The following is a 13,651-nucleotide window of genomic DNA, read 5'->3' as shown; positions in this document are numbered from 1 at the left end:
AGACATAAAAGGAAAGATACATGCCACAGGGAAGGACACACACGCCCTAGGAATGATGCTGCCCTGGGGCGCTCCCTGCTGAATGAACCTTGGAAAATGTCACCTAGTCATGTCGATGAAGGAGAGATGGGGTAGCTGAAGGCGTGCGGCGAAGGGCTGCCCCTCATGAGCCACTAGGGCCCTGAGGCTCTGGAGGCCTTGGGGGCCCAGGGGGTTCCTCGAGGACCGTCTTCATCTCCGTCAGCACGGCGTGGTGCCTGGCCTCCTGAGCCACCAGGATGCTCGGCAGGTTGCGATGATAGGCGGCCGCCACGCTCGGCAGACCGAAGGGAATGCGGACGTAACTATGAGGTGGGCCCTTGCAGCGTCCCATGCGCGAAGGCCAGAGAAGCTCCTGAGAGGCAGCCCGATTGAGCCCTGGAACGTCGATGCAGACATGCAGCCCGGCATCCTCGCCTGGATGGGGAGCTGCGCCTGGTGAGCGGCGGCTGACGCGCATGGCCCTCGCGTCTTGCAGTTCCTGAGTGGTCTTGGTGATGAACTCCTGAGCGGTTGGCACTCCTTGCCCTATGTTCTCCTAAGGGAAACGTGCCGCGAGTGTGAGTCCCTTGTGATGCTGGCAAAGTGTGAGGCCCTCCAGAAGAGAGCCCCCGAGCCCTGCCCGAGAGGGGCACTAGGCACGCCCCCTATGCGATGGAGGGAGGTGCCCCAGGCGCGGACGCCGATCCTGATGAGGCGCCACTTGCCTGAAGCCCTGCGTGACGTAGCTGCTTCTTCTTCTTAGGGGTGGCCTCAGGAGGGCACTCGCCCAGACTATCAGGGTCATCGATTGCTGCAGCTTGGAAGGCACGCTTGAGGGAGCACACCGCGTCTCTTTCTTCGCACGGGACTGTGATGATTCCGCCGCTTCCTGGCATCTTGAGGACATTGTAGCCGTGATGGGTCACCGCCATGAACTTGGCCAGGGCTGGATACCCGAGGATGGCATTGTATGGAAGGTGGATGTAGGCGACGTCGAAGTCGATGAGTTCGGTGCGGTAGTTGTTGCGTTCTCCGAAAGTAACGGGGAGGCGAACCTGCCCGATCGGGGTAGTAGAGCCCTCAGTCACTCCTGAGGAAGGCTTGGTAGGCTGAAGCTGATCATATGGCACTTGGAGGTTGTCGAACGTGTCGACGAACAAGACATTGAGCCCTGCGTCGCCGTTGATGAGGGTCTTGGTAACTTGCACGTTGCTGATGACTAGCGAATAGAGCATTGGGAGGACGCCAGTAGTGGCCGCACACTTGAGCTGATCTGCCGAACTGAACGTGATGGGGCACCTGGACTTTCTGAGTGGGCGTGTGGCTTCGAGCTTGGGGATAACTACATTCACTTCACGGGCAAACTGATTGAAGATACGCTACGAGGCTGGGGGTTGAGCTCCGCCCAAGATGTAGGCGACAATGCGTGGCTCCTGGAAGCCCCCAGCCCCCTTGTCTAGATGGTGGTCATCATTCCTTCTAGATGGTGGTGGTAATGGAGGAAGGCCTGCGTTGCCTTGAGGACGAGCCTCACGAGGTTGGTCCCACCAAGCGCCCTGGCGAGGCTGATGCTACCAGCGGTCCTCACGAGGCCGGTCGTGCCACTCCTGGCATGGGCCACGGTCGTCCTAGTGTCCGCCACCACGTCCTCCTCCTTGGTCGTAGCCCCGGTCGCTGTGCTCGGGGCGTCGACCGAAGTGTCCTTCTCGAATGGCTCTGAGCTCTTGACAGTCGCTGGTGTTGTGGGTATGCAGGTTATGGAAGGCACCGAACGGTCGGCTGCCCTTCGATGACTCGGGCTGGTCTCTGCCGCGCTTGGTGTCTAGCTCCGCCGCGAGCATGGCTGCTCCCTTGCACTTCACATCCTTGGCCTCCGTCTTTTTCTCCTCTGGGTCTGCAGCAGGGAGCTCGAGGAGGGAGAGGCGCCCCTCCTTAGCTCTTGCACACTTGGTTGCGGTGTTGAACAGCTCCAGGGTCGGTGCACAACTCTTCGTGGATGGCGATCTCCTCCTTCATCTGGACGTCGCGGACACCGTCGGAGAAGCCTGAGATGATGGCCTCGACGGTCACCTTGGGAATTTTGATGCGCGCGCTGTTGAAGCGCTAAATGTACTTCTGTAGGGTCTCTCCTGGTTGTTGCTTGATGCGGCACAGGTCACCTGCAACCGGGGGGAGGTCGCGAGTGCCTTGGAAGTTGGCGATGAAGCGGTTGCGCATTTCATCCCAGGAGGAAGTTTACCCTGGAGGCAGGTTCAGGAGCCAGGAGCGGGGGACATCCTTGAGAGCCATGGGAAACAAGTTCGCCATGACTTTCTCATCGCCGTTGGCCGCCCCGATGCTTAGCTCGTAGAGCTGCAGGAACTCCGCGGCGTCGGGGGTGCCGACGTAGCGAGGAGGCGAATCTGGGTTGAACTTGCCCGGCCAAGCGACGCTACGCAGCTCGGGGTGAAGGCGCGGCAGCCGACCGTGGTCTCCGGGGCCCGCCTCGAAGGTGGAGCTTGGCCTTGGCGCCCGCGCGCCGCTACGGCTAGCGGTGCGGGGCCTTGCTGCAGCAAATGATCCTGGCACGGCGGAGCGAGGAGTGGTGGAGCGTTCGCCTGTGGTCGAGGGACTTCTTGACAGCTTCTTTCTTCACGCGCGGGCGCCAGACGTGGTGGGTCGCGCCGCGGAGCCGCGTGCCTTGGCGCTAGGGCGCCGTCTTGGGGCAGAGGTGGTGGAGGTGCTCCATGAGCGGCGTCACCCGTGGCTGGCGGAGGGCGAGGCAGAGAATAGGACGGCGCTGGGGAGCTCCCTGCGGCGCGGACAAGCTCGGCAGTACGGTTAAGCCAGTCCTCGTAGAGGTCGTCGACCGGGCGGTAGCGCAGGAGCTCGTGCGCCATGAGGAGCGCGGCCCGTGGTCCGTGGGAACGCGATGAGCGTGAGACGACGAACCAGCGGGAGTCAGTGATGGAGTGGCGCTGCGGCCATCCTGTCACACCGAGGGGTGCATCGAGGATGCTTGCTGCTCGTTCCCCGCCAGGCCAGTGGCGGCGTTGGCGCCAGGCGACGGAGAGCGACGCGGTGGCCCGCCGACAGGGGCCATCTGAGCAACACGGGTGGTGAGGGCAGCTTGGCGCTCGGCACGGGCGCGACGCGCGTCCGCCATGGAGATGATGAAGCGACGCGACACGGAGCAACCGAAAGGAAGCTTCAGCACACCCCTACCTGGTGCGCCAAATGTCGGATCACGGGTTCCCGCAAAACCCTAAAGGTTCGGACACTAGGGTGCGCGCGAAGATCTCCCCCCCCCTATCGATCCGCGTCCTAACTTAGCCTAGATCTCACGAACTAACTCGACGAACTCGCAACACAAAGGACACAAGATTTATACTAGTTCAGGCCACCGTTGTGGTGTAATACCCTACTCCAGTGTGGTGGTGGTGGATTGCCTCTTGGGTTGAGGATGAACAGTACAAGGGGAAGAACAACCTCCTCAGGTTGAGGTGTTCTTGTGCTTGGTGCACTTGTGTGGCTGAGGATGATCTTCCATCCTCTCCCCGCCTATGGTGGTGGCTAGTCCTATTTATAGAGGCCCTGGTCCTCTCACCAAATATTGAGCAGGAAGGGAGCCAACAACGGTCAATTTGAAAGGGGACAACTAGTACAAGCTATCCTGGCAAAAGGTGGTCTTCGCCTGCCAAAGGTTCTGGCGGTGACGCCGCCCTGGGCTCCACGGTGACCTCCGTCTTGCCATCCTTCTGGTCTTGGTCTCATTGCACCAATATGGAAACCTTTGCTTGATGCCTCGGTACTCCGCGCCTGCGCTTGCCCCTTAGCACTAAAGAGGAAACAAGGGCACTCCGCGCACTAGCGCCCGCCTAGCATCGATCGTCATGGCTCACGTCACGAGAACCTCACGAGGTTTGCCCGACCTTGAACTCTCCGCCCCTCACGAGCTGGCCTAATGAGGCTGCACCTGAGGAGGTCTTTTGTCGCTCGCCTCATAAGGCTTGGCCCATCACGAGGGTCTTGATTCCTTGTTGATGAAGATGGGCCTTATAGGCCCGCCAGTAAAGCCACACCGTGGGCCGCAGGCAGGCAAGTCTGGGGACCCCCGTTCCCAAAACGCCGACAAATAAGTATCCACGTTTACCCTCGCAACTAAATTCAAATCCATTTTGTATTCTTATACGAATCTTTATAAATCATTCTATGTGTTTTTATATATCTTCAAAAGCACGACAAAGATGTATTCCACCGTCATATATGAATATGATTTACAAATGCCGATACTCGAATTCAGAAGCTAGAATCCGGTTTAAGGTGAATTTGAATATTTGAAACCACTTTATTTCCAACTCAAGTGTCACACGTTGCATAATGTGTAGTCCCATTTAGATATGTACAAAAGAGATGTCTCAAGATTCAAAATACCGAGTCAATCAATAAATAATGTACAAAACTAACAGACATATAAACACTTATAGAGTATATGGATCAATAATATCAACTAACATACATAAGCCATGCCACTGTACTTTTATTTTCTAGAAGAGCATCATTTTTTAGCGAAGCTAGTACATCATCTCGGCCTTTTCAGATGCGTGCCATTTAAGGACCATCTATACTACTATTATTGTTAAATGCACATTAAACCTGATTGGCACAACAATCAAAATGTCTCAGAGTCTTATCAACTAATACAAACTTGTGCTGAAAAAATTACAAACAAAAAAACAATTATTCCATGAACTCTAAAACAAATGGTTTGACCGATTACATGAACAAATCACACAAAGGTTATTCAGCGATGGAAATAACATTTCACCTATGATTTACCAAATGGGAATTTAATTTCCTTTTTTCCTTTAGGACCTTAACAATACAGTCAGTCTCAACTTGCTTCGTTTTGAAATCCACCAAATATTTAATGGTTGTCTTGAGTATTGCTTGTGATTGTGTTGTTTGCTTCCTCAACATGTCAGCTTCCTCTCTAAGTGCAGAAGCAAAATCTCTTTCTACAAATAGTTTAGCCTCTAGAGCATCATCAGTTGGCAATTCATGATGCACGATTGGGCTGGTGCCACAGCTGTGGGATGATACAACGTCCACAGGGACCTTGCTCTTTGATCTTGGGCTAACCTGTTTTGCCATTAAATTATGATTGGATTACAAAAAGTTGAAGTTAGAAAACATATCAACTAGGAGTTACAACATCAAACCAGTTAAACAAATAAGGAATTAAAGATTTTCAATTGGATGCTGAAAAGTAGTTATTAAGATCATTGTAAACGGTTGCAGCAGCAAAGCAGTTAAACATACAAGTTTTGCAAAAGGTACGTGTTGTGGCATTGGATTTCGCTTGGATCATGAAAAGTTGAGTAGCCAGTAACGTGATTAGAGCAACCGGTTGCAGCAGCAGAGTGGTTAAACAAACAAGTTTTGCAAAAGGAACCTGTGGTGGCACTGCAGTTTCTCTTGGATCCTGAAAATTTGAGTAGCCAGTAACTTGATTAGAGCAACAAGTTACAGCAGCAAACCTATTACACAAATATATTTTTAAGAATGTACCTGTTGTGCAATTGGACTTCCAATTGGATCCTGAAAGCTTGATGTTGGTAAGATTATTACAGCAACAAGTCACACCAGCAAACCAGGTAAACAAGGAAGTTTCTGAAAACATGCCTATTGTGCCAACGGAGTTTCAGTTGGATCCTGCAAACTTGAATGTGAGCAATCATAAATAAAATGTTGCAAGAGCCATAAGAAACTAACATCAAACTAGTAAAACTAACCAATTTTGGCAATGTATTTAGTTACACATGAACTAGTAAAACAAACAAGTTCTTGGCAATGTATTAAAGTGACAAGTCGATACCGTTTACCAGCAACACAGACATTTGTAAATTTCTTTGATGTAAGAAAAATGAGTCGAACACACACACACATACACACACACACACACGCACACACACACACACACACATATATAGGAAAAAGCAAAGATATAAAGTTTCGCTAGCGTGGCTGCAATCACAAGCGCTCGTTCGTGTGGGGATCTGGTCCCTCCTCTTACTTCATTTGCTTTTTCACTTTATATTCCATTTGATGCTTATTTCCTCTTTTAGAGAAAGGTGGACCATGCTACCTGCAAGACAACAACACCAGGCTGCCAAGTGCACAGTCCAGCAGGCATGGACCACTCGCCTTCGCCCCAAACGGTTCCACGAAGGTCTTGGAGAACCGTTGACTAAAGGTTCGAACCTTTCCTACTTGTTTTTCTAGTGCCTTTCTTTTTGTTTTCTGATACAGACATTACAGGCCTTGTTAGCACCACATGGTCATTTTGACGCAGGTGCTATGGGCTCTGAATCAGCCCGTTTCTTTCATATTCTACCATCATGCCATGCAAAAAAGCAGAAGTTGAGAATATGTTTTTTGATCAGAAATAAGAGAGAGAGCGCTGCTCGGGCCGTTATTTGGGTACACGGACATCAGCACTCGGAAAAAAATGTGATGAAAAATGAAAAGGAATATGTAAAAGGGACGCAGACGAAGCTTATCCCACATGGTCACTTTTGCTGTGCCGAGAGCTACGTAGGGCAACTAGAAGTAGATGTGCATCCCGTTATTCATTCAAGCGTGCGTGGTGCATGGCGTTTGGGCAACCAGAAACACGACGAGTAAAACCGAACAAATACGTTCGTCAGCGTTCCCTGGTCTGACCCGTCATACGACTGTCAGTGTGAGCGAACACCCGTTGAAATTTTCAGCCTCTAGCCTGTGTAGTGATGCCCGAATGTTTGTTCCTTTTTTTCCAGCATCGTTGTATTAACTAACTGCAAGGGTTAATTGGGCTATACGCTTCAGAGATTAATGCAGCTGAAGGTGTGGCATGAGTTTTGGAGTGATGGGCGCATGCGGTTTTTGGGGTGATGCCCGTTTTGAGTCAACATGCACTAAGGCCAACTTCACCGCACGACCTCAAACAGAGGTCTGGTTTGGCTAAATTTTTTCCCTTTGGGGCGGCAATGGGTTCGCCCATGTCCGCGTCTGTCCGATGGGTCGTGGGTGCGCCCAGCGCGCGGTCGCACCCCAAAACTTGTCCGTGTCGGACGTGTTTAAAAAAACATAAAAACTTAAATAAAATGACTTAAAAAGTAAATAAACGCGGTTTAAAAATCTTAAAATTTAAGTTAGGGTCCATGGCCACAAAACGACCCAGTTTTACGTCCAACTTGGCATAATTAAATATAAAAAAGAAAATAAAAAATGGCTGCCGCCAGCGCGCTCCTACCCGTGCCCGTCGATGCTGTCTCCGTCGCCGTCTTCCGTGGTCGCCGGCGTCGTTGTCGTCGCTGACGAGGTCGACGTAGGCCGGCGGCGTCCAGAGGTGGGCCGGTGGTGCGTGGTAGACGCGGGCGGGCTGGACGGCGGGAGGTGCCTGCACCACCTCCTCCCTTGGCGACGCCTCCCGCTCCGGTGACCGCGGCAGAGTGGCGCACCAGTTCACGCCCACGACGGCGGCCATCTCCGGAGCAGTGCAGGACCAGCCCCACCCGCGGCGATCGGCTCCTCCTCCATCGTCTCCTCCGCGGCCACCATCTCCAGCTCGGGGATGGCTACCTCGCCGGCGGCGGAGCGGGCCATCATTCCTCCAGGCCCTCCCACTGGCGCTCATCGCACGTCTACATGGAGTCTTCCATGACACGCGCCATGAGACGGGCCTCCTCCTCCTCTGTCATGCGAGGAGGTGGTGGTGGAGACGGCAAAGGCGACGGCGACGGCGTGGGCGTGAGGCCGCGCACCCGCCTATGCCCGCGCTCTTGGGGAGCAGGCGCTGCGCGCTCCCGACGTGGCCGCCGCGGCCTAGACGCCGTGCCGGCGAAGAAGGAGGCACGCCACACGTCGTGCTCATTCTTGAGCCAGGTGTCCCGGAGAGCGGAGTCCGGGGCGTACCTGTCGTCATAGTACAGGTCATTGGGGAGGAGGCGGCGGTGGCGCTCGATCTCTTCACGGTCCGCACGACCGCTCGCCAGGACGGGAGGGATCGGCACACGGTCGGCAGATAAGTGCCAGTTGTTGGGGAGGTGGACATCGCTCCAGGGGAGAGACGTTTTCATCTCCCAATAACGGCGGCACACCGACGCGCGGATGTAATGCCAGTCACGCTCGCCGGCGGACGTGGGGCGATGGAAAACGCGGGCGGCGCGGGGGCCCGGCGTGGTGGTGATGTCGGCTCCTCCTTCTTCATGGAGCCGGCGCGGCGCCCTGACGAGGAGCCGGCCTCGCGGTCGTGCTTCCCATTGCGGTTCCAGAAGCCCATGGCTTCGAGGTGGCCGGCCGGTGAGCTTGAGGACGGGGGAGGCTAGGGTTTTTGCGCTGTCGGGTTTTGAGGAGGCCGTGGGATGGAGTGGGGCAGTGTGGACGACGACAGGTCCACTGGTTACCCATTTAAGAAGGACGGCGACCTTCCATTGGGCCGATGACAGGTGGGCCCGGCCGCCCGTGCGCATTGATGTTGGCGGGTGGGAGGTAGGTGGCCGCCCCGCCACGCGGTCAGCCGCGGACGAGCGGCGCGTCCGTTCGGTGTCCACGGCGGCCCAAACCCGGTGCAAATTTGCGCTCGAACTGGGTCGGCGCGGACACAAAACAGACCAGATGGGTCCGGGCCGTCGCGCGTCAAGCCGCCTTGTTTGTCCGTTTTACCTAAAACGGGCGGGGTCGGATAAAATGAGGTCGCATGATGGAGTTGGCCTAAGGCCGAATAGATAAGGCCCTGTGTGTGCGGCTGCATTCACATGGTGTTACAAGTCAAAAGGCGCCCAATGCTGCTCGCATCTATGATGGTTGGGTTTCCCGCCGCAGGTGCCTGCCTGCGCGCATCAGACCGGATTTTCGATTGACGCCCATGCTGTTTCTCGCAAAAGACATAAATTTAACCTTAGGACGAAACTATTTCATAAACTAAACTATGTTTAAAAGTATTTCACTCAGCTGAGCCTTAATGTGCAGCGCCTAACAGTAAGGCGCTGCATTCTACTGTGCAGCGCCTAACACACAGGCGTCACACTGTGCAGCGCCTAGTTGTAACGAGTTGCACAGTAGAGTATAGCGCCTTACTATCGAGAGCTGCACAAAAGGGTCAGTTGTGTGAAATATTTTTAAAAATAGTTTAGTTTGTGAAATACTTTCGCTTTGAGGTCAAATTTGTCAATTTTACCGCTGTTTCTAGGGTAGCAGCCAGTCATACCTGACGGAGGCGGTAGCTCCAGCAATCGTGGCGGAAGTTTCCACTGGAGATATAGGAGTGGACCAGCACCTCATGCTCCACCACGTCCACGCCCGCAACGATGGCCGTGCTGGCAAAGATTTGCTCATCCGCGGGCCGGCGCTCCTCGAGGAGGTCCAGGTCTATAGACCTCATCTGCCTGCGCCCGATGAAACGCGGCCTCGGTTGTGAGGACAGCACGCACCGGCCTCCTTGGCTCCAGCTCGTCCTCCATCTAGGCGTAGTCGGGGTCGGTATGCTGGTTGGCCTGCCAGCCCGCAACAATGAATGGCATTTCATTCTCGCTCCGTGGAACGGTTGTCCCAGTGGGCTTTGGAGCGTGAGGAGGACATGTAGGGCGTGTGCTACTAAGAGATTAAATGGCCGGAGAAGGATGTCTGTAGCCAGTGGCGGAGCGTGAACCAAAAATGAGGGGGGCCAACAGGTTCAGATTTATGAAAAAATAGCAAGTAAAAGCAAGAAAGTGCAAGTTCAGTCCACTGAATGATTCAGTAAAGATTCAGCAAAAATGAAAAGCATGGTTGTTTCTCTGTTTCTGCCCATTGCTACCTAAATTGGAATTTGTAAACAAATTTTTATCAGCTAAAAATAGTGATTCCACATTTGTTCTTTTACTTGAAGTAATCTACTTACCCTAACCATCTAAAATAAAAGAAATAAAGGTGGTCTGCAATTTACATGTCAAGATAGAATTGCAGAAACTTAAAGCCACATACCATAAATGTCGAGTTGTAGCTCCCAGCTTGCAACTTGCCCTAACTTGCTACTGCTTGATTTGAGAAAGGATCTAGAAGAAAAGAGCAAGCATACAAAGTAGATTTAGGGACTGGATTGGGAGGGGACTCGAGCAGTTGCTCAGGGGGTCAGGGAGTAGGGGACTAGTGGAGAATGGAGATGGGGAGGAGCTGAGCAGGAAGAACACGTGGCCACTCAGGGAATTGGGGTAGGAGAAGTTGAGAGGAGGAGGAAGACCTGGAAGTAGCAGCAGTCACCATGGGGGGCGACCAGAGGAACGGGGATGGGGCGGCGAACCACTGCTCCTCCCTCGTCACGGGCTAACCATTGTCCTAGTCCACCGTGGGCCATGAAAATGGGCCGTGTATCCTATAAATATATTTTTTGCGCTGATGGAAGGGGTGGCCAGAGCCCGAAATTGTCCCCATGATGCTCCGCCAGTGACTGCAGCTATGGCGCGGGATGAGGTTTGAACACGGGCCGCGACGGTGTGGTTGATGGAGGCCCGTTGGCGGGGAGACGAGGTGCCGTTTGAATGTGGAGAAGTCACCTGCAACGGGAGCATCGTCCGTACCACCCAGCGGACGCCTCAACACGTTTAGCCGCGCTGTTTCAAGGGCCCGCGGTGGAGACGCCCTGATGTGTTAGCAAAAAAGGCTTTCACCCCTTTTTATATAAAGCAACCACCAGAGATAAAAAAAATCCTGAAACAACACGCCACAAACACACACAACACATACCAAGGCAAGATATAAAGGTGTAAGATGCACCACAACACTACCCAATCAACCACCAAGCACACTACAGATGAGCCAAAAATAACCACTTGGGGCCAACGAAGACCCCCGAGAACTACCACCGAGAAGAAGTGAAGTGGGACAATGATGAAGCATGGACTCCAAGCGCGGTGCCTTCAAGAAGGGCATGACACCGAATAGTCGCCACCACCCGATCCCGAAGAACAAGTTTTCACCCAGAGCAACATGGAGAGAAGAGAAAACCACGACGGAGCCTTCATGAGGAAACGACGACATCTGTGGCCAGTTGACTGGTCGATCTTACTAGGGGGTCCCACCTATCATACACTTCAGTTAAATTAACATAGTTAGTTAACTTTAAACATGGTTAATAAGAGGGTTGGGTTCCACATGTCAGTGACCCAGGGGATGTCATTAGTGGCTAATTAAGCCATTTAGGCCGGCGGATAGCCGACGACAATAAACTTGTTCTATATTCAACTAAAAAATAAACTTGGTCCTCCATCTCGCTTTCCCGCTCTGCCACAGACCTCTATCTGACAGCCTCTACGCTGGTGAGGTAAGAAAGGAGGGCCCGCTCCTCTATCTCCTTCCATGGTTGTTCTTGTGTGGGTCGCTGCTGTGGTCATCCTTGCCATTGCTCTCCAAAATAACCTCCCCAGTTCTGTGCGTACCGGATCCGATCCTTCTTCTCCTGCAAGGTTTGTCTCCTGGGTGTGAAGCAAGTATTTATGCCGACAGCTCGTGTTCCATTTCCTTTTTCCACCTAATAAATCCTCCATCTTTCTTAAGTTATTCCCTTGGGCTAGTCCTCCCCAATATCTCGTTTCCTTCTAGTGTTGCTATTGTTTTGCTTTAGATCTGGAAGCCACAAAGCTAGATCAACTTGGTTTGGTACGATGCATGCCTTGTTTTCCATCTTTGAGCATCGTTCCTTTCAAGTCATGGTGATGTGTTGCAGGCTCTTAGTTTGCACCATGGCTAGGGCCAGCTTCGATTTGGCTTTTTCTTGGTTTCTTATGCCCACTCAAGGGGTGCTCAAGGCTTGAGTAAAAGATGGCTCCGATGGTTAGTCTGCGCCGCAGAGCGACTGCAACTTCACTGTCTTGTTGGTTGCAACCGGCGTTTTGGTTTGCTGGTGGCAAGCTAGCTCCAGTCAGCGGCGGTGTTGTAAGAAGCCTTTATATTCCTTGTTGATGATGATGCTGCGCAGGGCCAGGATCCTCAGGATCCCGAGCCCAAGCGACGAGGTGGTCCAAATCCGGCACGGGGACGCGGTCGACGACCCTACCGGCCGACCATGGTGACCGTGCCAGACGGGCCTGGGCTGCGATCTGTGTCGCCTGGTCCTCCTCTTCGACCTCAACGTCCTCAAGGGTGACATGAGCACCGACGGTCGCTGCCTACTGGTGCTACATCGTGCTCTGGGTGTCCGCCTCGCGTCGGGGTCGGGCCGTCGCCTGTCCTCAAGGAGAACCTCGTCGAGCTCTGCCCCATCCCCGCGCCCTTCGGCGTCGACAGCAGCTACCTCGCAGCCGCCGGCCTCCAGGATCCCGACGGCCTCGCGGAGCCCCAGGTGTTCCTGCTCAAGTTCTACTGCTACGACCGGATGGGCCTCCTGCACGGTAATACTACTGCTAGATAGATTTTAGTTCACCACCTCTCATATCGTCTCTGCTTCAGATTATTAGATATTGTGTGTGTTTGTCAATGAACTGCCTAATTGGATAACTCAATTTCTCCGCAGCTTTTAGGTACTGCTTGATTGATCCTATCTATGTCGATGCTATTTTACAAGAAATTGCTATTTTTGTTTGGGACTGGTGTAATTGTTATTTTTGTTTGGGACTGACTAAAGAACAACATATGTAAGTATGTTTCCCTCTGTGACTCGCCTGATGATCGGACAGCCGAGCCTCCGGTACATCTTTTATTTTCGGGTTTACAATCCTCTGCAACTAAGTCCAAAACCTAGCCTGGACCGGAGCTAATCCAAGTCATAGTAGACTGACTTTCTTCATTAGTTTTTTCTGGGACTATCACTGGTCTCCTGGTAGACCATTCACAGACGCAAGCAGAGGAATTCATGTTTACCTAGTATGATGTAATCGATGTATATTCTTTGGCTCCATTGTTGGAAGGCTTTGGTGCGGCTGCTCTCCGTCTCTACCGGTGGCGGCCTCGAATTACTGTTCACGGGCATCGGTGGTCAAGTTATTGGTCAGCAGATGACCTGATTCAGTAGTATGTGTCCGTCATCGTGGCTGCTGTCACTTTATTTACTGCAGTTCTATACACGTGCCTCATGACAAAGTTGTAGTCCCTCCGTTCCTAAATATTTGCCTTTTAAAGATTTTAACAAATAACTACATACAAAGCAGGTGAATCTATATTTTAAAATATGTTTATATACATCCGTGGTAGTTCATTTGAAATATTTGAAAGGACAAATATTTAAGAACGAATGGAGTACTTTTGTTATTTATCTCTCTGCTTTGCCTAGGTATCGCCGAGAAACACCCGGTCTGTGGTGCAGCTCGGGGACCCCGCCCCCCGCGCACGTCCAAGCCGCCGTGCACGGTGCACCAGACACAGTCGTGAGCTCCGCTTGCTTGCCGTCGCGCCAAACGACAGGTGTAGCAGTTCGCCGCTCGTGTCGCACCCCCCACCGACAGTGTTCTTCTGTAGCACCTCGGCCTAGGTGTTTCTCGGAGGTGCATGACCCCGGTGCCCCCACAACACCTCGGCCATGGCGGGTGCATCCGCCGGAGGCTCCACCACCACCCAGACAATCGGTGGGCAGACCAGGAGCAAGAGCTCCTCCGCGGTGGTGCTCGGCCTTGCAGGCGTCGTTCGTCTCGGCCGG

General features: G+C 53.0%; 1 protein-coding gene and 1 long non-coding RNA gene across 8 annotated transcripts; one reads left to right on the top strand and one right to left on the bottom strand.

The window, feature by feature from the left end:
- Positions 1-4,644: 4,644 nt before the first annotated feature.
- LOC125551320 (uncharacterized) lies at positions 4,645-10,438 on the bottom strand. Of its 7 annotated transcripts, none has more exons than XM_087518283.1 (6): positions 10,265-10,438; positions 10,009-10,079; positions 9,254-9,669; positions 5,572-5,715; positions 5,456-5,485; positions 4,645-5,142 (listed from the first exon to the last, which is right to left on the bottom strand). In XM_087518283.1, exons 1-4 carry the CDS (start codon positions 10,285-10,287, stop codon positions 5,686-5,688), a joined length of 540 nt encoding a protein of 179 aa, XP_087374409.1. In that variant the 5' UTR covers positions 10,288-10,438; the 3' UTR covers positions 4,645-5,142; positions 5,456-5,485; positions 5,572-5,685. The 7 variants fall into 7 exon arrangements, 2 of the variants coding, with proteins under 2 accessions (XP_087374409.1, XP_087374408.1); XM_087518282.1 differs by having other exon boundaries at positions 5,323-5,485; positions 10,265-10,436; XR_007302428.2 differs by lacking the exon at positions 9,254-9,669 and having other exon boundaries at positions 5,323-5,485; positions 5,572-5,722; positions 10,265-10,393.
- A 219-nt stretch (positions 10,439-10,657) lies between these two features.
- Positions 10,658-12,600, top strand: LOC147975669 (uncharacterized). The gene is made up of 2 exons (XR_015601004.1): positions 10,658-12,410; positions 12,533-12,600. It is a non-coding gene; the product is annotated as an uncharacterized LOC147975669 (long non-coding RNA).
- Positions 12,601-13,651: the final 1,051 nt, after the last annotated feature.

Source organism: Triticum urartu, chromosome 4A (assembly GCF_056163025.1).
Source record: "Triticum urartu cultivar PI428250 chromosome 4A, HENAU_Tu73, whole genome shotgun sequence".
Taxonomy (NCBI): domain Eukaryota; kingdom Viridiplantae; phylum Streptophyta; class Magnoliopsida; order Poales; family Poaceae; genus Triticum; species Triticum urartu.
This window is presented reverse-complemented; position numbering and strand designations above follow the sequence as displayed.

Excerpts from the sequence above, each read along its gene's own strand:
- LOC125551320 (XM_087518283.1), bottom strand. The coding sequence starts at position 10,287 with ATGGTGACTGCTGCTACTTCCAG. Across the intron at positions 9,670-10,008 it reads GCTACAACTCGACATTTATG|ACATCCTTCTCCGGCCATTT; the intron begins GTATGTGGCTTT and ends CACTGGCTACAG. Across the intron at positions 5,716-9,253 it reads GGAGCTACCGCCTCCGTCAG|GATCCAACTGAAACTCCGTT; the intron begins GTATGACTGGCT and ends TCAAGTTTGCAG.